Source organism: Amaranthus tricolor, chromosome 10, assembly GCF_026212465.1.
Source record: "Amaranthus tricolor cultivar Red isolate AtriRed21 chromosome 10, ASM2621246v1, whole genome shotgun sequence".
Taxonomy (NCBI): Eukaryota; Viridiplantae; Streptophyta; class Magnoliopsida; order Caryophyllales; family Amaranthaceae; genus Amaranthus; species Amaranthus tricolor.
Window position 1 is genome coordinate 12,430,023 of NC_080056.1, and position 24,023 is coordinate 12,454,045.

At 32.9% G+C, this 24,023-nt stretch overlaps 1 protein-coding gene across 1 annotated transcript; it reads right to left on the minus strand.

The window, feature by feature from the left end:
• Window positions 1–1,594: 1,594 nt before the first annotated feature.
• Window positions 1,595–8,951, minus strand: LOC130825081 (uncharacterized). The gene is made up of 5 exons (XM_057690121.1): window positions 7,947–8,951; window positions 4,431–5,358; window positions 2,920–4,225; window positions 2,740–2,823; window positions 1,595–2,217 (listed from the first exon to the last, which is right to left on the minus strand). Exons 1-5 carry the CDS (start codon window positions 8,554–8,556, stop codon window positions 1,639–1,641), a joined length of 3,507 nt encoding a protein of 1,168 aa, XP_057546104.1. The 5' UTR covers window positions 8,557–8,951; the 3' UTR covers window positions 1,595–1,638.
• Between the last annotated feature and the right edge of the window lie 15,072 nt (window positions 8,952–24,023).

Sequence of the window (24,023 nt, forward strand, 5' to 3'; positions counted from 1 at the left end):
GTTTGCATCAACTTGTATGTGACATAAACTAGAGTTTTAAATCTTTTAAGTAACTTTTCATTTGTTAATTTTGATGTATGAAGATGTTCAATATTGCTCATACCTCGAGTTTTTTTTTTTTTTTTTTTCAATCAGACTAACTACACTTTTTCAGTATGGCCCTAAATTGACTATCAACTTAGTTCAAAACCAAATTTTACCATGAACCACAACGCTCAAACTATTGTCGACTTTGATATGAATTGGATCATAATTGAATTCGAAGTTCAACCAACCGAATTTAAACCAAATGAATTGTAACCAATGAAAACCTGAAAAAAAAAAATACTAAATGTTCAACTCTAGGTGATTGCTCAACTCGGTGATTGTTAATTGAAAATATTTAAATAGTTCTATACGAATAAATGAAAATCACATAGTGCTATTTTTTTTTTTTGTTATAGTTTGTTAGGAAAGAAACAAAAAATAATTTTGGACCTAGATTCAAATTCTAGACCAAAACTCAAGTCTAAATCCAAGTTTTCCATATGCTATGGAGTTTGATCTAAGTTTAAGTCCAATGAAAAATAAAATCTAAATTTGAGTCTAACTGGAGTATGGACATAACCCGAATCCAACTCAAGCCTATCCATACTCAAAAATACTTCATCCGTTCCTTAAAGAAGTTCTCACTTTTCCAGTTTGAAATGTTTCATTTGTTGTTCTTATAAACATTCCTCATGGAAACTTCATTAAGGAAGTAAGGGAGTAACACACTATAACCCCAAACTTCAGCAAATAAATATCCACCAGTAATTAAACTTCTATCCACTGTGATCTGTGGTATGATAACTCCTCAACTCCTTGCCAGCAAAACAAGATAAAAGATATGGAAAAACAACAATAATACTTTGCCTTAATATCAAATCACAACAGGGGTACTGTGATAAACCGGTAATAATACCAAATTCTGGACACTTAAAATTTGTTTTTTAAACTTTTAATTTCACATTAGGTTGCACTTATTAATTACAGTACCAACTCTTCAACCTTCTTGAGAAAATTATTTCACAATCCAATACATTAACAAGTAAGACGTGCAATAATTACAGACATTTAAAGGGTGAAAGATCGTACATATCTTAATATAATTAAACAAATCGACATATGCAAAACGTGCAACACATTCATAAAATCAACTTCAATTTTGGAATATTATACCCACTCTTAGCTGCATTTTACTTTTACTAATTAAGTTTTTGGTGTAGAGCAATGGAAGAAAACAACAAAAAACAAAATAAAAAAATACTCTTACTACAAAGGAACACAATAGCTTTAGAATAAGATAAAAACAAAACTACAGCCAAAAATAAACATATATCAAAATCACCCAAATAAAAGTAACAAAATTGTAAGAAAAGAGATTATGTGAGTGATAAACAAAATGTGAGTTGGTAAACGGACAAGAAATGCACAAACAAAAGATAAAACAGCTGCAAAGAACGAGAAACAATTGTCAAGGGGGAAAAACAAAACAGATTCATTTGAAGTTTTATTGCCTTGATAACAAACCCTTAGAGAAGAGAAATACGAAAAAGATGGATGAACATGAAAATAGCTAAGAATTAAGCGCAACTGAAAAATATCGCAAAAATTGTTTCAATGTGTACTTTCAGGAGCATGATGTATCCGACTCAAACTAACTGAATCCGACTCATTTGACACTAAATTGAAAGCCTCACAAACTTTAACAGAATCATGGGACAAAACTAAAGCATCACTTACACCACAATTCAACGGCTCATCAGGTGTACCAACACACATACCATCACTACCGACCTCTCCGAGGGTTGTTTTGATGGCATTGGAAAAGGTGCTGTCGGCAAGGTTGATATTTTCATCTTTTGTCTCCGCCATAAAAGTGGGATTTATTTCTTGATCCTCGAGACCAAGGGCCAGCTCAGTACTCTGTAAAGGTCCACCATCCAGTGCTTTATCACTGGTGATGAAAGCAGCTTCTTTCCCTTCCATCACAGGTGTGATAGAGCCTTCAGGAAATAAAATAGTTGGCTCTTCCTTTTTAACACTACAAGTGACCGGACTGTTTGTTTCCTCCTTTACAGCAGAACATTGTTCAACTTCAAGTTGAGGAGCTGAATGACTGTGCAAGTGCTCCTCATTAGGTTTTATAGATAATATTCTTTTAGAGTTTTGTTTCTTGTATAAATCCATTGCTTTCTGCAAACAAGTTGATGACATATTATTAGGGAACATCAAGTAAACTCGAGCACTTATCAGTCCAATGTTTCATAAGATCACAACAAATAAAATAATCTACAGTGACTCCATAATATGACAAGCCATACATAAAATAAATTGATATGAGAACAGAAGATACGCATCACCATTAGTAGAATACAGGAATCTAAAAGTACCAAAGATGCACACCAAATATGAAGTTAAAATGGCAGATAATATCATAGCAAAGCATCCAACTTTTATGACAGCAATATTCAGCCTGTTAAATCTTAACGGACCTAACTTAAACTACGCTTTAACTGATTGTAGTAGATGATCAATCTCAATAACTCCAAAAATTTTCATATTATTCTAGTGCTACACATCACACTTGTCAAAATGTTTTCAAAACCTGAAGCTTAAGAAAAAGGATGAAAACATGAGAATTTCCATCTCCATTTGTTAATAACATAGACCAAACTCCAGAGAGTTACAACAGGTTGCATAATCAGATAGACATACCTGAAATATTGAATCTTTAACTGCAGGGAAAAATGCCGAGCCCATAGTCAAATCAGTAACCTCTTGTTCAGCAACTGCCATATCCTGCAGATCAGACAAAAACCTTTTAAGTACCATGTTTACTTCAATTTCATGTCATATACACAGGAAGGCAAAATAAAGCTACGGAAGATTCTATACCTCCAAACATTCAACTTCCACTTCTTCAATTAATTCAGACTGCTCCTTAACAGCAATATTTATAAACTGATTATATAATTCTGGATCAGCTATATCCATTGAAATATCAAGCTTAGCAAGGTAAGCACGCAATGAATTCCCAGTTTCATCAATGCTTGAAGATTCAGGAGTCTTCTCAGTAACCACTTTAGCTGGAGTCATTCCAATTTCCTTCGTTGACGATGGACCACTTGAAGTCTTCATCTTAAAACTTGTTCCCTCATCAAGGCAACTATTTTCAACATGAGACCTTGAAACACCCTGTCCAGAAGAAGCTTCATCCATAGAAGATTTAACCATATGGCCATCTTTCTGAGACACAGACATAACATCCATATTCACATCACCATTTGGTTTCCACATGTCTGCATTTATGTCCCTCCTTTGAGCACTGGCTAGATGCCCAGGCCCATACATGACAGATTCATCCCTTACAACGCCATTACTATCCCATCCATGAAAGTGAGGAGGAACTGGTCCATCTACCATATTTTGCCAACCCATAGGTCGTACATGACCAGGAAATCGATCCCCATCAGGCATATGATAAGGCATTCCAGGATGGTTCATGTCCAAAGGTGGTCTAACACCAAAAAGTGGAGGAAACTGAGAAATCATTGATGGAAAACCTCCATGATGTGGCCCAGGAGGTGGGAACGGCATGAAGCCATTAGGTAGAGGTGAAGGCCAGATAGGATTACCCTTCCAAGCAGATCCAGGCCCTCTTCCTCCATTGGGATCAACACTTCTCCTGTAACGACTTCCTGAGTGACTTCTAGTGTCATCTCCCAATGAACCCATGAAAGATGGACTGTCAGCACCACTTCTGAACCCAGTCGGACCAGAAGTGTGAGAAGAGATATTACCCTGACCGGATTTGTGGCGAAATGGAGATACTGCAGGAGGATACTCGTCCACTGTAGGCTTCTTCACAGAAAATTCTCTACCCTGTCTGTCCTCAATAAAAGAAGCATCTCTTACGTCATTGGAACCACTCCTTCTCTCAGCCTCATCAGCATCAAGGCTTCTTCTTCTGGGAGTTCTACTTTGAAAACGGCGACCAACACTGGTTGAAGGAGATCTTTCCTTCAAACCTCCAGGGGATGCCTTAGTACTTGGAGATCTCTCTGACAAGTCTCCAACGTGATTCTCATCAAATTTGGTGCGCTTCTCCCCTGATCTATACATGGGAACTTTATCAAGTGTCTCAGATGTAGAGACATCTTTCAAGGAATCTCCATACTTAGTCTCATCTTGAATATTATCTCTACATACAGAAAAGAATGGAGATAAGGGACTTAAACACGAAAAAACTTGCACCAACCAGTTTAAGGTAATAAACCAAACAGGCTACCAAATAAAAAAGAACTTGTCCAAAAATACACAATATAACTACTTCAGCAGCACAATCTGCAAACACATAGCTAAATAATCGTCATATTTGGAAAACAGATAAAGCCATGAAGAACTACCTGTATTTTTCTGCACTAGCATGAGTCCTGGAGCTGGGTGAGGCTCTGCGGCGACTGCTACTTGTTACATTTACATGGGCTTTTCGCGACACAGATCTGTCCTTATCAGCTTCTAACTCAACTCTTCTAGATTTATCACTGTGATAATTATCATACACATCTGGAGATCTTCTCCTTCCTCTATCATCCTTGTACCTAGACCCTTTGTCATCAACATGAGCGACATAATCATGATCGTGCTCATAGTCTCGATCACGGCCATGTTCATGGCTGTGGTCACGATCACGAATCCGTTCTCTGTCACGTTCACGGTGGTAACGATCACGACCACGTTTCCTTTCCCGCTCAAGTTCATGATCTCGCTCATGGATCCGTTCAAGTTCTCGGTCTCGATCCTTCTCCCGATCAAAGTCAGGGTGCCGCTCATCAGGCTCTCTGTCACGATCACGGTCCCGATTGCGTTCATGTCGGGTACGATCACGATCCCTACCCCTCTTACGATCTCGATCACGATCTTGCTCCCGATCTGGCTCTCGGTCATATTCATTACCATGAGGCTTAGCTTTCTTCTGAATTACATCCAAATCTTTTTTTTCATTCTTCATATGCTTATTCTCTGACCTACCGCTGGTATAATCTCTTGTAGCTCGATTATCCCTTTGTTTTTCATCCTGCTGCCAATTGTTCTTGTCTGCATCTTCTTGGTATCTATCTTGAACTTTCTCATCCTTATGAGCATCCTCCTTATACTTGCCTGACCTGGCAATATCATCCTTAGAAGACAATCTTTTGTCATCCAATTCTCGAGAGCTATCTTGATGCTTCTCCCCATCACCTGAGCCATCTTTTTTTCTTTTAACTCGTCGATCAAGTTCTCTCTCAGATTCGGTATTATTAATCACATCTTTAACATCTTTAATATTATAGTCTGAAACAAAATACAGAAAAATTAAATTCCTCCTCAAAACATAAGTATCAAAACAATTGATACAAAACGCCAACCATAATATTCTCTCTGAAATCTCGTCGGCATAGATGCTTATAAGAAAACATGAAGAGAACACAACAACATAGATAACATGCTGTACAAGAGGTAGGCATTTAAATATCAAATAAAAATCAAATATTAAAAAAATAGTTATATTATTTATAACTGCAAATAATTAAAATTCTAGAAAGTCATGCATCAAGTTCAATTTTAAATGAAAGTTTCATGCGTATTTCTCAGCTTAATTTATATATCCAAAACCCAGTAGTATGTTCCATATCCTATCTTTCAACACAGCATAAAAAGCCTCTTTTAAGACAATAATCAGGTTATGTAATGACAAAGATATATAGCATTTAATATAGATGATTTCTTGTGTAAAACTCGCTCTGGATAGTATAAAAAAAATCTAATTTACGTTTCTGTTGTATAAACAATGCCATAAAGTAATGTGGATTAAGCAGCCAGTACCAAGTAAATCAGGTTTCAAGTCAATCACTTATGTCCGATAGAGAAAACTATCAAAGTAGAAATAGCTTTGAATAGTCAATGGACACCAAGATATTCTTAAGTTGTAAAGATCCCAATGCGCCAAAACTTTAATTCCAAATAATATGGGGTTTTCAAACAAGAGTTAAGAATGTTCATAACCATAAGTTCTATTTACTTTCAAATAATTGATTACTTACAAAAAGTCATTACAAGCTTTCACTCTTCAATTGTTTCCGAACTTCCGATACATCAAAGAAATCGTGACATATCAACTAGACCATGACACAAGACACTAGTCAAGCACACGGGAAATTAGTTCCACTAGATTTCCTCACTTTGGAAAGCACGAAAAATCATTTCTTTTTATTCTTTTGATGAGAATTAAATTTCACTTATTTTTGTAATGATAACTAAACATTGACAATATAAGCAGCATACAAAAAAAAAATTGCTTGAAACTCCTACAACCTAATTGATTAAATTAACAAGTTTAGGGTGATGTAATGAACCAATGACTAGTTGTCTGAAGCATACAAAACTAGAATCATATCAAAATCCATAAATTCAACGAAAAAAATAAGTCTTCAACTGAACATTAATCAAAGAACACAAAAAAATGTGATGAAACCAGCTGCGTGAATTTGTTTGCTGCAGATTCCAAACAAGAAATTCATTCACCAAGGGAAGAACGTTGAAGTAACTATCACTGGCAGTATTACTTAAATATTTCACTACAACATCACATTAGATAATCCTGAATCAACCAAAAAACTTTTCAAAAATTAAAATTTTGTTGGCGCAGTCACTTTGTCAATCCCAAATCACTTTAAACATGAAAAATAAAAAAAACCAATCCCCGGATGCATTACATGATAGCGTACAGCTGTCACCATGCGATAGAACATGACATTCCAAAATATCTCGATCATCAAACAACCAACACAATTACTATCACAACACATGCCAAAAAAACAAGTATTCCAATATACAGTGACAATAAACAGTATGGTACTCCAATCCTAATGCTCCTTGGCGTCACCATTCTCCATTGATATTTTGAAGCCAACACCCATATCCCCAATGCATTCCCCACCCACCAAGCTCAAAGAAAAAATATTTAAGGCTTTTCACTTCTAGGTGATTCGTGATTAGTTCCATAGAGAAGCACATATGGAAGATAATGTATGCTACTGGAAAGAAGCAGTGCACAATTCAAGCCAACCTGGCAAGCTCAACCACCGGAACCCGAGTTACTTAATCAAAATACAACTAGCAAACAAACAGACCACTTCACTATTATTTTCAAAAGAATATACTTTCACAAAAACCATGCTAATAAAATCCTAATCTATGATAGACATTGATGCTTCACACATTTGTCCCATTTACCAATTACATTTTCTAACTCCTTTAAGTTTTCATTATGTAGAACGTTCAACTGTTGCTTTTGTCCCAAGTGACTCTACATTCTAGATAAAATGGTTTCATTTGTCGATGTGAATGTGAATCAGCAAAAGGTAAAAAAAACAAGACAATACTCATTGCTTAAATAAACCATATTAAGAAAGCGATAGTGAAGGGAAAGGGAATGAGGGAGTATAATAGCTATTTTGTTCCATACTATCTCATTAGTGGAAAAAATGGGTTTCGTTCTCAAACACTAATGAAAAGTGGATCACTCAATCTTTCCCCTCTACAATCTTACAAAATCACTAGTCATCAATAATGTTAAAATCATCCAGAACACCTACATTCTGCAAAAGAATTATCTGCACAGCAAGCAGAGAAAACAAGTAAACCCTGCACTCCTCCTACAGTAAGCAATGACAATTAAGACAAATGAAACCACCATTACAGCACAAATTAAACTATACAACAGCTACCCAATAATAATCAAAATCATAACATATCACCGCAATAAGGCAGTCTTATCTTATGCTCTTATTATCACAAATCATTTCACATCACAATGTATAAAGGAAACCATTAATATTAGCAATAAACAAAGTAATAAGCACATAAACAAGTTACCTTACCAGTATTATTAATACCATGTTTTCCTCCACGTTCCTCTCCACTGCCCTGTTTCCTATTCCCTCCTACGTTCTCTGGTAAAGTCTCCGCATTCCCTGAAACAACATCATCAGGTATTTCAGCTTTACTCGTCTTCCTATCACGCTCAAAACCCCCTTCTTTCTCACTCCTCTCCTTCCTCTCTGACCTATGATGCTTTGACTCCACTTTGCTCCCGCTTCTTTTCCCCTCCTCTGCAACAACCAAACTCTCCTCTCTTCGACTTGACCTCTTGAAATCACTTTTCAAATCATTCTTCGATAAGTCATGCTCTTTATTGCTATCGCCTCCCGTCCACCTATCATCAACCTCCTTCTCCTTCCGCTTCTTGGAAGACGAAGAGGAAGCACCATAATCATCAACAATAACACGCCCACTAACATCCATTGATTTCGATTCAATCTTTCGCTTCTCACCTGAAGTCGATTCTTTCAAATGTCTATTACTATTACTTCCACCACCATCATCCCTAGCTTTCTTCTCCCTCAAGCCAGATTCTTTCTCGGAATCAGAGTAATCCCTAACATCTCTAGAGCTATGCTTGCTAGATTTATGCCGCGAACTCCTCGGCATTTTTACAAAACCCTAGCTGCAAGTATTCTTCGTACGAACCCTAATTAATTCCTTTTCAAATCAATTAAATGTAACTATTAATTAAACCGCATTCATATACGTTACAAAAACTATTAAAATCAAGAGCCAATTACAAAATCTAAAGTTCCAATTTCGGAAGTTGACTGAAACCCTAATTTTCGAAAAAAAACATTAAAAAAACGCTGCGATCTGGAGTAGGAGTACGAACCACAAAACCTCCAATCACAAAATCTCCTAACAAAAATAAGTCTCCGGCGATCAGAAAATATCGGCGAGAACTAGATCGAGAGAGGTAGGGAGGAACTGGGGAGGAGAGAGAAAGAGAAAGTAGAGTGAAGTTTTTTGTCTGTTTTATCGGAAAGGTGGCTAGAGAAGGATAATAGAGATTAGAATTTTATGACGGTTTTATCCCTTTGAATTGAATGAAATTGCAATGTTTGGTAACTCGTATTGACCCGTGACGGGGGTTGTATTGGTGCTTCCAATGTTGTAACTGAACCTTAATCTCAAAAAAAAAAAAAAAAAAAAAGTTGTAACTGAACCCAGAGAGTAAAGCTATTTCTGGATAGGAGTTAAATGTTCAAATGGTATATGGTCCTATAAAATAACATAAATTCTCATGAAATATGGTCTTATTGAGAGATTATTTTTAATTGGGTTAATCTATTATATATTTTTTTAAATATTATAAGTAAAAATTAAGAATGATATAAATAAACACTTAAGATATTGAAAGTAGGCATTAAGGATACGGTAAGTAAGCATTATGAATAATGCAAGTAGACATTGACCATACGGTAAGTAGACATTAATCTTTAATGGGCTGGACTTGAGATATGTCTCTCAAAGATAAGGTCTCTCAAGAGACTATCTGATAAATAATCAATAGGTGAAATTATTCACAGCAAATAAGTAAAATATTGGATTATTTTCGACATTGTTCCGATCTTTAAATATAATTTATGTGTTTTTAAGTTAAAGAACGATGTAATATAATGGTTCCAAAAATTTATGGAGATGCCACATTTCAAAAAGCTTTAATAGGGAGAATTAAACATTATACTAAAAAGTTTGGAAAATTTCAAGTGTCATAACTAAGAAGAGTTTTCCAAATGCAACTTATTTATTGGCTAAATAAAAATGACATGACATTTGATCTTAACTAATATCTCTACCATAAAATATCTTTGATTAGCATCTATTTATAGTTAAATTGAGTATATTAGATAATATAATATAGTATTACATAATATATTATTGACAAAATCTAAAATTACAGAGTATATATATACATATAATTGTTAAAATCGAGTGTTTTGTATTGCATAAATATTATTGGCTTTATTTTTTTATATCATATGTTTGTATATGTTGATGCTAAAAAAATCATCTATTGCACGAATTTCTACGTTAGTTTATATTATTTCCCTCGATTTTAGTTAATTACATTTGTAAATATGATGTGCTTCTATAGAAAACTAATTATTAACCCTAAAATAACTAATCAAATATATTTTAAACAAATAAATATTGAAAATAGATCTAAATTTATTCAAAAGCTTTAACTCTTACAACTATTGTAAATATATTCGTAATTTGGTCTCTTGATTTTATATTTGAAAGACTAATAATTTTGTTTTTAAGATTTTCTTTTATAAAATGTCTATCAACATCGACATGTTTTATGCGCTTATTGTACCAGGTTTTGAGATATATACTTATTATCGCTTTGTTGTTACAGAATAATCTACTTGTCTCTTTTTGTGAAAATCCAAGTTATTCGATTAAATTTCTTAACCAAAGGATTTCTTTATACCTATGGCAATTCCATCAAACCCAGATTCTGCACTTGACTCTACAACTTTTTGTTTCTTATATGAGTATTTTAACTCAATTTATGTTAACATAAATAAAATGTTTGTCTAATATTGTAACTAAGACCTCATTGTTTTTGTAATACATTTAAAATTTAAAGCATTGCAAAAAAAGAGGTGAAAATTAATTTGTCTAGATTTGTGTCAAGTTTGTAGAGCCTAAGTCAATTTGTCTGTTTTTGTTAAATGATATTGAATTACAAGTGAGAATTAGATATTTCCTAAATTATTGCGAAAATAATTGATAAAAATGAATCTAAGCGTTTTTTACATTGAAAATATCTCAACAATAAATAGAACTACAAAATTTGTAGAATCGATTGATTTTACAATTCGACTTTATAGTTTGATTCTTAGAGTTGCTTTTGATTCAAAGTAAAATCTTGATATTTTAACAACCTTGCATAACAAAATATATCAAAATTGAGCTAAATCAAATTAAGCTAAATCTCTCGTGCGCACTTACAAAAATCACAAACCATTTTATCTTTGTTATCTTTGTCATAATAAAAACCAACATCCCAATTACTCAAAATTTCTCGTTGGTGTTGTTTAGGACATGTGATATGTGGTTTATTGTTAAGAATAAAATTATTTTTGAACTATAAGATTTCGCTCAAATTCTTTCTACACCCCAAAATTCCTTTTCATTTTATCTCTTTTGATTGTGCTGACGAGCAAAGTCACTTCTCTTTTTATGTCATTTTCTTTTCCTTTGCAAAGTAAAATAAGACCCAAAGCATAACTAGCTAGCTTCTTTAATTTTGTATTTTGCTATATTTTCTATATTGGTCAAACCTTTTTTCCAGCTTCATCCGAGCAAAATATTGTACCTACATTGTATAAAAAATAAAAATAAAAAATTAGTATTTCCATATTATTGCTTAGGGCCCATCTAGTTATCAATGGTACCCCGATATTATTGCACTTTATCTTTGGTACCCCTGTGTTTTTTCGAATGTTAATGGTACCCCCCAGCATATCTTGCTAATTACAAACATGACACTTTTAAAGTTTTTTTCGTTATGATGTCGTTAATTTTTGAATTCTCACCTAACCATGGTTAGTTTCTTATTGCTTATAAATCTAGGTGCATCCATTTCAAACACACGTTTCTTCTTCTGCCCTTTTCCCTTTCCTCTTCCTTCTCTCCATCCATGGCTGCTTCTGCAAGATACACATCCTTTTTCGGTAAGGTTTACTCCGGTACTTCTAGAAGACCACCTGGAAGCCCTAACGTTAATTCTATTGAAGTTGGTGATAGCTGGGTAAGGTTGAAGAAATGCTACTGTGACCCAAAAAAGTTCTATAATGTTAGGGTTTCGAGTTCAATTAACAATCTGGGAAGAATATATTGCAAATGTATTTCGTGCCAAGCATTTGAAAGGGGCTATGATGCGGATTTGAAGGAAAACCTTGATGAAGCTGCACATCCAGAAGTTTAAGGGGCTGCTCCTATAATGATGAATGGGGAACAATTTGCTGAACTCAAAGTTACTGTTCTAGGGTTGTTCAAGAAGATTGATAACTTACTTAAGGTTGTTGTTTTCATGAAATTTGTTGTAATGTTTTACCAACTGTTGTTGGCTCTTGCCATTGTAAAGTAAGATTGCAAGCATTGAAATGGTTTCTATTTAAGCTTAGGTATTATGTATTTCGCAATGTAAACTTCTTGACTTGAAACTATGAAATGTTATCAATTTCAAATTGTGCTTTGTACTTTATCATTCATTCCAAACACACAAGTTCATTACAAAATAATTTGGATCCATATGCATACCAAGCTACCGTTCATTACAAAAGAGGATTAAGATCCAAATTCATACAAAATGCTCCTAGAGCTTAGTAATTACAATCACAAAAGATGTTCATAAAAATCATTCATTCAAAAGTTAGTAATTACAATCACATAACAATATTAGTATTCACTTTGCCTTGCCCTTTCCTTTCTTTGATGCCTTCTATTTTGGGACTGACTTTTCCTTGCTCTTAGAGGTTGATGCTTCATCACTCTTTCTTGTTACCTTCTGTTTTTTTGTTGCCCCTCCCTTGCAAGTGGCCTTATTGTGACCAAAATCTCCACACTTCCCACATTAGACTGCCTTGCTCCTCTTTCCCTTCCTCTCTTCATCATCACTTCTCTTTCTGTTCTTACAAGGCCTACCAACACCTCTTTTAATCACAGGAGGTAGTATAGTAGGATGCTCAGTAGCTGGCCACTTATCTTGGTCAGGGATTGGTTTAATGCTTTGAGGCCAACTTATATTTCTGCACTGAATACCATTCATAAACAAAAGACTGTGGGGTTGGAATGAACATTCAACACAGGCTGTTTTTCACAGGATACACTAGGGTTGGAATGAACATAACAACATCATCATCATCTTCATCATCAGGTTTTGCAGAGGTTGGATTAAGTTTCACATCTTTCTGTGCATTATGCTTTAATGTTTCTCTAAGCCTCCTAGCATTATCTAACAGGGCATTAGATTTTGTGTCCTCTACATGAACGCAAATACTGTCTTTACCCTTATGCCTACTAAACATCTCTAACAATGTTTTATTATCACCTAGTTGAACATGTCTCTTTTTGTATACATGACTAAAACTGAGATGTTCAAGCATCAAATGTTCCTCCCTCTCAGCTGTATCCCAATAATCAATGATCATATCAAGCAAATTAACTAGGTCTACATCATCAACAAAAGCTTCAGTCTCTTTACCCTTGTACATAAATTTCAACACCACACTATCATCCATTTAGAATCTATTAACAAAAAAACAAAAAAAAGTACAACATCAATCATCCATTGCACAACACGATCAAATTTCAAAAAAGCCTTAATTTTTAGGGTTTAGGAATTAAATACTGACTCAGAACACTTTTAAAACACATAATTCAAGAACAAAACCCTAATGATCGCAAAATTTAGGGCGAAAAATCAAATTAATTGCACCATCAATCACGACATTTAGGGCAAGAACCCAAACAACACAATAACTTGCATGTACAGACAGAAAGGAGGAAAGATTAGGGAAGTTACCAAAGGGAAGTAAAGCAACAATGAGGAAGAAAATGCTTTGTAGGAGCTTCAGCAAAGGCATACTCAACCCAGGAAGATGATGATGAAGATAGAGTAAAGGAAGTAAAGCAGGAAGGAGGGAAAAGGAATAGCCAAAGAAAATAAATAAGAAACTAACCATGGTTGGTTTTTTAAAAGAATTAACGGCAACATAACGGAAAAAACATAAAAAGTGTCACATTTGTAATTAGCAAGATATGCTGGGGTACCATTGACATTCGAAAAAACACAGGGGTACCAAAGAAAAAGTACAATAACACAGGGGTACCATTGATAATTTCCCTATTATTAAAGTCATAGATATATGTATATAATGAATAAAAAATTAGTTATTAAGAACATTGTGATTTAAAAAATGTATAACCGAAAAGTTAATATCATATTTTATAATTTCTTATTTTTAATTTTTAGTTTCAAATCAATTGGAAACAAAAAATAAGAAACGATAATATATAGGCCCTAACATTTTTATTTGGGGCAAAAAGGATTAGAAATAGAAAATTGTATGTACCACTCCAAAATGCAAAAAAGCTTGTGGATTGTTAATCTTTAAACAACTTTTTAGGAAGGACGTTCTCGACTCATTTATTACCCATGAATTTTGGCAAATTAGACTTTATATGGATGCTTTTTGCAAGACGAAGTTCTTCTTAGAAATCTCCATTAAGTTCTTGCAACTTTATAGAACAAAATACAAGTAAAAATACATAAAATGATTAGAAATAATAATTAATATGACATAATAACATTATTAAAATTAAAAGCAAAAATAAGCTAAAAATATAATGAGTTGTTTATGCAATTAGTTGAAAGGTAATGCATAAGTTTATAAAATAATTCACGATTAATATTGTTCTTAGATGTCGCTTTGTAACTAAAAGGTCACAAGATTCCGAGTCTAAGAAATATAAGGTGACATTTGTCTTATTGTTATTCAACTCAGACACTTGTGTAGTAAAATCATCCTACTTAGAAAAGCTTACTATGTATTGCTAATTAGCGGTACAATGTTAAAAAAAAAAAAAAAAAAAAAAAAGCCTCAGAAACGCTTAATCCGACTCATTCACTCGTCCACTTGAAATTTTAATGGCGTGTCATTTCTAAAGAAAAATGCAAACTCACAAAAAACCGCCTTATAATGAAGCGGGTATTAATGGGCGGACATAAACTCAAAAATTAATATAAAAAATTGACCTTAATTGTATGAATTGTGACATTATTATAGTGATCAATATCAACTTAATGTAAATATTAAATGGATTAATCAATTAAAATAAAAAATTTTAATTTTAACCTGTGATCAATTCTAACATTAAAGTAATGAGTAATTTTAAATGGATCATTTATGATTTTTTTAAAATCTTCAATTTTAATGTTAAAGTGATCAATTCAGACCTTAAAATGATTAATTTTATATAAAGTGATTAATGATGATTTTAAATTGATTAAGTATTGATCACGTATTGTAAAAAATTATAATAAAACCGATTGGGCTATTGCATATTAGTCTCACGCTCAGGCGGTCTTTTATAAGTATGTGCCAACTCGAACTACTTAAAGAAGCTTAATACCACATCTGTCTTTTTCTAATAGTTATATTTACCATTTTATGTGAAAGCTTTTTGAGTAAAGTATAGCTATTAAAAAAAATGAGGTAGTATTTAGTTATTTACCGTTGGGAAAAGTAGCTAGGGTAATATACATGATAGTGAAAATATTATCTATTGTTATTTTGTTGATTTACTTGGAACCACGAAAATTGTGATCAATTTATTGTATGAAAGGCTAATGAGAGAGAAAGTTAGTTTTTTGGTACTTAAATTATGCCTACTTTAAGGAAAGAAAATATCTAAGTTCTAATTAGTCTCGCATAAAAATTAACAAATATATAATTAGTTATACTATTTAACGGGTAAACAGAAAATAATAAAATGATAAAATTTATACTTGAATGTATTTAAATTAGATGATTCAAATTGATTTTCTAAGTTTAAGGCTATTGTTAATTATGATATTACGCATACACTAATAAAAGATAGAAATAAAAAAGAAATTCTACGTGGTAGCATCAAATTTCGTAAAACGCCAGTGGCAGCACTTTCGGAAAATTTTTTTCAAATAGTAGCATCCAATTTATGTCTTTTCTTATTGCCGTAGCATTTTTCGTTAAATTCTTATTAATTTCCATTTAATTCAGTATTTTGACGTTTATACCCTTATTAAGTGTTGGTTGTTGTCTTTATAATTTGCCTTAAACCATTTTTATGCTCTCAAATGTTTAATTTACCATTTTGATGTTTAATTAACCGTTTTATTCATCAAAACTCTCAAATGTTGTAACAATTTTTGAAATTTTTTATCCTAGTTAAGTACATTAAGTAAACATTATGACTTCTGTAATAGTGCTTAAGGTACCTTTTGTTAAAAATGCCAACAAATTGAATGAAAACAAATTGTTACAACATTTGAGAGCGTTGATGAATAAAATGGTGAATTACACGTCAAAATGGTGAATTAAACATTTGGGAGCATAAAAATGGTTTAGAGCAAATGATAACGACAATAACCAAGACTTAATTAGGATAGAAACATAAAATTGAATAATTAAACAGAAATTGACAATAATTTAACAGAAAATGCTACGACCATTAGATATGGTGTAAATTGGATGCTACCAAGTAGAAAAATCATACAAAAATTTTACCACTGACGTTTCATGAAAGTCCGATGCTACCATGTGGAATTTCAAATAAAAACACATAAAACAAAAATCTACAACTACAACATTTTGATTTAAATATCAATTCAATCCAATTTTGTTATTATTACATCTAATAAATGATGGGCAATAAATTAAATCTTCATTATAATGATATTAACTTTTAGTCTGAATAATATATATATATATATATATATATATATATATATATATATATATATATATATATATATATATATATATATATATATATATATATGTATATATATATATATACACACACAAACATATATATATATATATGCATATGGAGGTAGAAGTGCTAGTTCAGTGTTTGTATGATGGTGCCAATTCATGGAAGCATTAGTTACAATGACAGTGCAAAATGGGCATAGCAAGAACAAAATAGGCAGGTCTTAAAAGGGTTGTTAGATTTTGATTGTTTTAATGTGAATGGGTTTAATGGCTTTAATGTGATTTAATACTATATTTTGTGTGGAATAAAAACATATTGAAGGACATTGGCTTTAATGGCTTTAATGTGATTGAATACTATATTTTTATATTTGTATTTGATAGCTTGTAATACTTGACAAATGTAAGATAATATATACAAAAGAAAAATGTGAATGGGTTGTTAGATTTTGATTGTTTTAATGTCTCATTGTTATCTTCTTGATTAAGAAAGGGTAGTTCTAACTAGAGGTGATCATGGGCGGCCCGGCCCGCCGGCCCGGTCCAACCCGGCCCGAAAAAGTGAGGGTTTGGGTGTCAAAATATGGCCCGATGGGCGGGTTTGGGTAGAAAATAAGTGGCCCGATTTTTTTTGGGACGGGTTTGGGATTTGGTGTTTGGCCCGCGGGCCGGCCCGAAAAAGTGTGTGTTCATGATTTGCATTTTAATTTGTTTTATATTATGTATAATATGTAACAATTGTATTTGATTATTTCAATTATTTTTAATTTGTGTTTTAAATTATGTATAATATGCAACAATTGTATTTGTAGTTTTGTGAATTTCTTTGTCTTTTTGGGTTTTATTTATTTTAGTTTTATATTTTTATTTTTTTGGTTATTTACAAATCACGGTGATTGATTAGAAATTATTAAATAAAAAAATGAGAGTTTTTAATTTAAAGCATTATGGATGAGTGCTTTAAGTTATAGTGAAATAATCATGGTTATCTTAAAATTAATTTAAAATAAAAAAATAATATATAACATAGGCCCGTAAAAGCCCGCAAAGCCCGCACAGTACGGGTTTGGGCAAGAACTTTTTGGCCCGCACTTTGGCCCGGCCCGCATCAATGGGCAGATTTTTGCCTCTCGGCCCGGCCCGAACCCGGCCCGGCCCGGTGTTTGATCACCTCTAGTTCTAACATTCAAATACCATGGAAACTTAGAAATCAGAATGACAGAATTGCAAATCTCAATCAACAGAATGACATTAATAAAACTAGTTATTGTTACATGTTGTATGCATATGGAATTTTTTAGTATAGGATGTCTCAATATATTGATAAGAGTTGGATAAATAAACCAAGAAATACAGAAGCTTATATAAAGGGGTTAGTGACTTTATGGAATTTGCAAAGAAAGGGACATAAAATGGTTTCATTATATGCCCTTGTTGCAAGTGTCAAATTGATAGAAAGAAAGTATTACCACTAGAGGAGGTTGAAAGATACATTTTGTTTAAAGTTTTATAAAGAATACAAGGATTGGATTTTTCATGGACCTATGACTGTTACGGAGAATGTGTGTAATCAAATAGGGCTTCCATTTATAGCTTCCAATGAATCAGAAATCTTAGGTCAAGATGATATATCGGGGTTACTTCGAGATGCTTTTGGGTCAAATATTTTTGGTGCTCCTGAGTTTGGTAGTTAACTAAATGATGAGGGGTTAGCTAATGAGACTATAGATGAACCTAATTTGCAATATGAATCTGAGAATTTCCTACACAACAACCTGATGTGAACTCTTCTTTTGAAGAAGTCAAATTTAGCAAGCTTTATGAAGCTTCTAATGAACCTCTTTATGAAGGTTGTACTTCCTTTTCAAAGCTATCATTCATCTTGCACCTTTTTCATCTTAAGTGCTTGTTCAAGTGGCCAGATAAATCATTCTGAATGTTGATTGATCTTTTACTTGATGCATTTTCGCAAATAAAAAAATTTCCTTCCTCATACTATCAAGCCAAGAAATTCATCATGGATTTAGGTTTGGGATAATGAGACAATTGCATTTGCTTGTTTTCGATGTTGCTAGGTTACTTAAATTTTATTTATGATGCCTATATTTGTGATAATCCGTTACTTTTAACTAGGTTAAGTTGAATTACAGAGAACCTAGTGGGCTAGAAATGTGGAAACATACACACACTACAAAGAGTGGTGGTTATGTAGAGGGTACATTCACTCAAGAATTCATGGTATATTAGAGTAGTGAATTGGAAATATTTATCATTATGACAAATGTGATTGCATATTTCATTTATACTTTATGAAGAAGTTGAAGAACTAAGAGCTCAAAGTCAAAAAATTCTCACTCAGCTTGCATTATTCCTAGATCAATTACAACAAAATCATAAGACAAGTAGGAGTCATTATTATTTTTATCATCCATCGAATCTTTTTCATATTAATTTTTAGTGCTTATGGTAGAAGTGTAGTTTTTAGTTTTTTTATGTTATGTGCAATTTTGCTTGCAGTTGGATGAAGTAGATAGGATAATGACTTATATAAAGTTTTTTATATTCAAGAAGAGTTTGGTATTTAAGGTAATCCCATATTTGAAAATAATTTTTGGCCTTGAATCACAAACGGAGAGTGTATTTTGGCTAAAGTTTTGTGCATTTTGTTTGATTTGTTGCAGATTTTTGCAGCTAATGTTCATATTATGACCAATAAATCATCTTTTGCGAAAGTCTTGATACTAGAGTGGAAATTGCAACATAATGAAAACAATTCTGCAGACCTTCAACTTTTGGCAAACTTTTAACTTTTAAATTTTGCTCTCTTAAACATCGATGAATATATATGTGTATGTGAAAATATTGATCAAATTAGGCACCTATGTTGCTTAGACTTTTTTGACCAAGCTACAAAAACTTAAGGTCAAAGCTACATCAACGAATGTATGTGCGTATATGAATATCAAATGCTAATACTTTTGTGGATATGATTGATTTGGTATGATATTCGTTAGTAATTATGTATGTTTGATGAATTTAATATAGTATGGAAAATATATACATTTTCAACGCATGTAAATGTCTAAAGCGTATATCTAGATATCAAGGGCTTTAAAGGGTTTATTTTCATTTAGACGTATAAAAGCGTTTGAAATATTAAGCACTATCCATATGAAAAAGCATTTCAAAAATTTAGCATTTCCACACAAAAAAGCGTCGACAATATTCAGCATTTTCCACGCTTCAAAGCGTCTAAAAACGTGAAATTGTAGTATGGATTTAAGGCGGAAAATCTTTTTTCCACAGTAAAAAGCGTCGAAAAACAGATATATCAGCCACTGTAAAAAGCGTTGAAAAAAAGCATCGAAAATTTGTAACTACAGTTTTTTAAACGCTTCATTAAGCGTCGAAAATATATTTTTTGACGGTTAAAACCATCGAAAAAACCATAGTTTTCCCGTCGAAAAGCTCCGTGTTTTTTAGTAGTGAAAACAAATAAAAAAATGAAAATATAAACAATAACGATTATAATTCCTAAAACTAAGCATATTGTTTTGTATACTACATTAATGTTAAAAGTTATATTTAATTAATTTAGTTTTTAAAAAAACATAATTTAAGTTGTTTAAATGGACTTGTCACATGATAAAAGGGTCTTATAAAAAGGCCTTGCATTTATATTTATATATGTAATAAAAAAAATTACTAGTAATTCTCCCTTTTCTTAGTAACCCATTAATAATCATGGATCTAAACACACTAATTATTCCCTTCTTTCTTCTCACCTTGATGAGCAACTTTCCCTTCATGGTGAAGAGCTCTAACTGCTCCATATCCAACTGTGGTGATCTTTCGAGTAATCCGATGTCCTTTCCGGGTTAAAAATTCGGGTCAGCCACCCAACTCTTGTGGTAATCCGGGTTTTGATGTAAGGTAAATTTAGTGTAAAAAGCATTGATTATGGTGCACAAGAAATATGGATAAATGATCCCAACAATTGTTTACCAAAATACTTCTTACCTTTTACTCTTTCAAGTTCTCCTTTTGCTTCTATTTATCACCAAGATTTTTCCTTCTTTAATTGCTCAAAAACCCTAAATTTACCCATTTGAACACTTTTATTGGTCCAGTTAAATGTCTTAGTGGATCAAATTATTTTATTTATGCAGCAATCACTTATAAAAATGGTACACATGTAAATAACCAAATGGCCTTATTATCACGATTGAATTGTACACACCTTTTAAGCTCCGCTTGGGTGGAAGTTAACGACTGGCATCAACCTAGGGTAAGGTTGGGGGTCGAATGTACACAACATTATCCTTGTTATACACTTTTTAATGATACTAAATAGGTTATTTTCAATTTTAAACATCATCTAAAACTTCACATTAAAAAGTGCATATGCTTTAATAAATGAAGTTATCATTGTTCATTATAATCCAAACAAAAAAACTATAAATCTTTGATCCTATCGAAATAAGAAACATTCATCTCTAAACTATGCCAACATAAAATTGTAGGCGAAAATTACTATTCAATCATCTTGAATAATCTTGGTTAATTTGGTGTGGCTATATATGTTAAGAGGGTAGAACCATAGAATTTAGAATCTTTCCTTTTATTTTTTTGGCTGTAAATTAGTCGGAATCTATTCATTAGTGAAGCAATGTATATTAAAAAATGCAACTTGCATTATTATTTAGTTTATTATTAAATTTGTTGTTTCAATAACTAAACATGAATATTTAGGTTTTTTTGAAGGAAGTTTTTTTTTGGAGAAGACTTGAAATTTATAGTTTTGCATATATTTTTTGAAGGAAGTTTTGGAAGATAAATTGATGAGGCTATGTGCATGTCTAGTTAAAAAGTTGAATTGCACAAAAGATTTTATATATTGAGTTGGCCAACTCACTACAGAAAATGTTTTTGGAAACTCTAATCCATGGAAAGTATCTTATGTCAAGATTACATCATCAATATATACAACTACACAAGAGTGAAAGAAGCATTTGTTTCATTAACGAAAATAGAATAACTATTTTTTAATTGATAAAGCCTTGGTGTAAAAGTTCAAGATTACATCATCAATAGATCTCAGGTTCGAATTTCAACCATCTTTCATTTAAAGTGAGATATTTAGTGTCAAGTTTGGTATCTGTACTACATCCACAATTCTAGCCAAAAGGGCTCTTGTGTAAAGAAGCGTGTTAGAGTATATATTTTTAATATATTATGGGAACTCAACCATCGGCTTAAAATTTTAGTGAATTGGTTCCTTGACATAAAAGGTGAAAACATAGCCATGAAAGAGCAAAACAAGTGTCATACTCCTATGTGAGTCCATGGAGTGCGGTACCCTCAATGGTGAAAGTCCAATAGTCGAGAGCATTACTATTATGCTCAGCCAAAATATAGCTAAATATTGATATGTTACTAATAATATTATATATATTGATATGTTTGGATCCTGTAATCAAGTATCACCTTAGTGTTCAAAAATCATAACTTTGTCCTTTATGCATTACAATTTAAACATGCAATGATTTGGACGCACATAATTAATTAAGAACAAGTATTTTTAACGAATACTAAACAAATAAGAAAAAAAAAATACATAAGAAATAGACATGCATATGTTTATGTAAAACGTTAGCTCGTAAAAATAATTGGAAAATACAAAGCTTTCACATGACATAGTAGATTTTCACAGCTGTAATGGTATATTTAATTAGGTTTCTAATTATCAGAATAAAGGAGTCCAAATAAAACTTACATATTTTATCAAAAAAAAAAATAAAATTAGTTTCACAGCAGAAAAAAGAAATTAAGAAAATAACATGTTAAATAAGCTAACACATCAAAGGTTTTCTATAATCAATAAAGAGTTTGAGATCCGTATTCACTCTGTCTCTTCAAATCTATTTGAGTTCATTGTAAAAGTGACCTATTTTAATAGAAACTATCATTAAAGTAGCAAATTCAAAAGGATATAACTGTGTATTTATACTTAAAGTATGTATTTTATCTTAATTTAATGTCATTTATCGAAGGGTCTTGGGTTCACAACTAAATCTTTTTGCAGAAGAAAAAATTGAGTCGACTTTTCCTTTAGGTCTCAGAAAAGTTAACTCGAGTTTAGAGTTTATTTCGCCATAGTTTACTTTTTTCAGTTAGTTTTTTTTTTTGGATATTAATGACTATATTTTCTAATTAGTCATATAAGTAAATTTATTAACATTACCAAAATCTATCTCACTAACTGATGAATCCCTCTTATTTTTTCTTTTTTCTCCGATATTACCTAACTACCATTGTAGTTTCACTACAGCTTGACAGAAACTTTTATACGTCAATAAAAGACATCTAAGCTAATTGTGGATGTAGTCAAAGTTAGATGAACAACATAAATCTTGTTGTATATGTTGATTGATTGCTCTTTTCTCGCAAAATTTTCATAATCTACAATTATAGTTCTGTCATGGTATTATTTACTCAATTATTTTATATATTTAATAATTTGCATCATATTACCATAATACCCCTTGACCTCTACAGTTGACCTTGACTTTTGGTCAATGGGCTTTCCTTTTGATCTCCCTTCCTCCCTGAATGGCCCATGGGCTCCTCACTTCCAGAATACCCTAACTTCCCTCTCAGGAAGTAACTGCCTATTTGACCTAACTTCCCACTTACTCACAGTTGGCTGGTCATCCTTCTCTTAAGGCTGATAACTGCCAACTACCCTCCTGCCTTCATCACAGCCATCAGTTGCTACCCACTATCTCCATGATGGCAACTACCCTTCAGCAATAACCTCCTCCTTTGCCACTATAAATAGGGGTTATCATCAAGAGGGAAAGATGATCTGAAATAGCATACAAGAGAACTATTGCTTATATTATTCACTTAACCTTCCCAAACACCAGCATTAGCATTAGCTATCTCAGTCACATCCATCTCACATTCCTTCTTTAATCAGTAATTCATTAATTTCCGATCCACGTTCTAACTTGAGCGTCGGAGGGGTTTTCCGGGAGATCACCCCCCGGACAAGGCTAACAAGTTGTGTTGCAGGAGCTTCCTCTTATAAACCGCTTCACTTGATCATACTTCCGTCAATCTCCAGGTATTTCAAGTGTCTTTTGCACTTCCTCGTTTCATTACCGAAACAGTTTGGCGCCGTCTGTGGGGACTTGAAACAAAAAGTCATGGCTCCTAAAAAGAATCCTACACAAACTGCAACAGTGCATAGCACAGATACAGACACTTCCGCAGGTCACGCTAACAATCAAGCCGTGACCCGTCGTGATCTGGACATGCTAGCACGAAATCTCACGGCCGCGTTCTCTGAACAACTTCGTGCCGTCATAAACAATACCCCTACTCAGCAACGAGTACTGGAAGATATGGCTGCACAGATAAAAAACCTGGAGGAACGAATCGAACACCATCCTGAGATACCCAAATCCCATGAATCTCAAGAAGGGAACTCGAGGACTTCCCACTCCGGTAGACGCAATAAGAACAGGCGGGAAAGGTCCAAAACTTACCCGCATCCTGGCAAGACAGATA

What these genes read in the sequence shown, in the direction of transcription:
- LOC130825081 (XM_057690121.1), bottom strand. Translation starts at nt 8,556, where the DNA reads ATGCCGAGGAGTTCGCGGCATAAATCTAGCAAGCATAGCTCTAGAGAT. An exon ending in ACATGGTATTAATAATACTG is followed by an intron (nt 5,359 to 7,946) that starts GTAAGGTAACTT and finishes ATTTTGTTTCAG; the next exon opens with ACTATAATATTAAAGATGTT. An exon ending in TTAAAGATTCAATATTTCAG is followed by an intron (nt 2,218 to 2,739) that starts GTATGTCTATCT and finishes ACTTGTTTGCAG; the next exon opens with AAAGCAATGGATTTATACAA.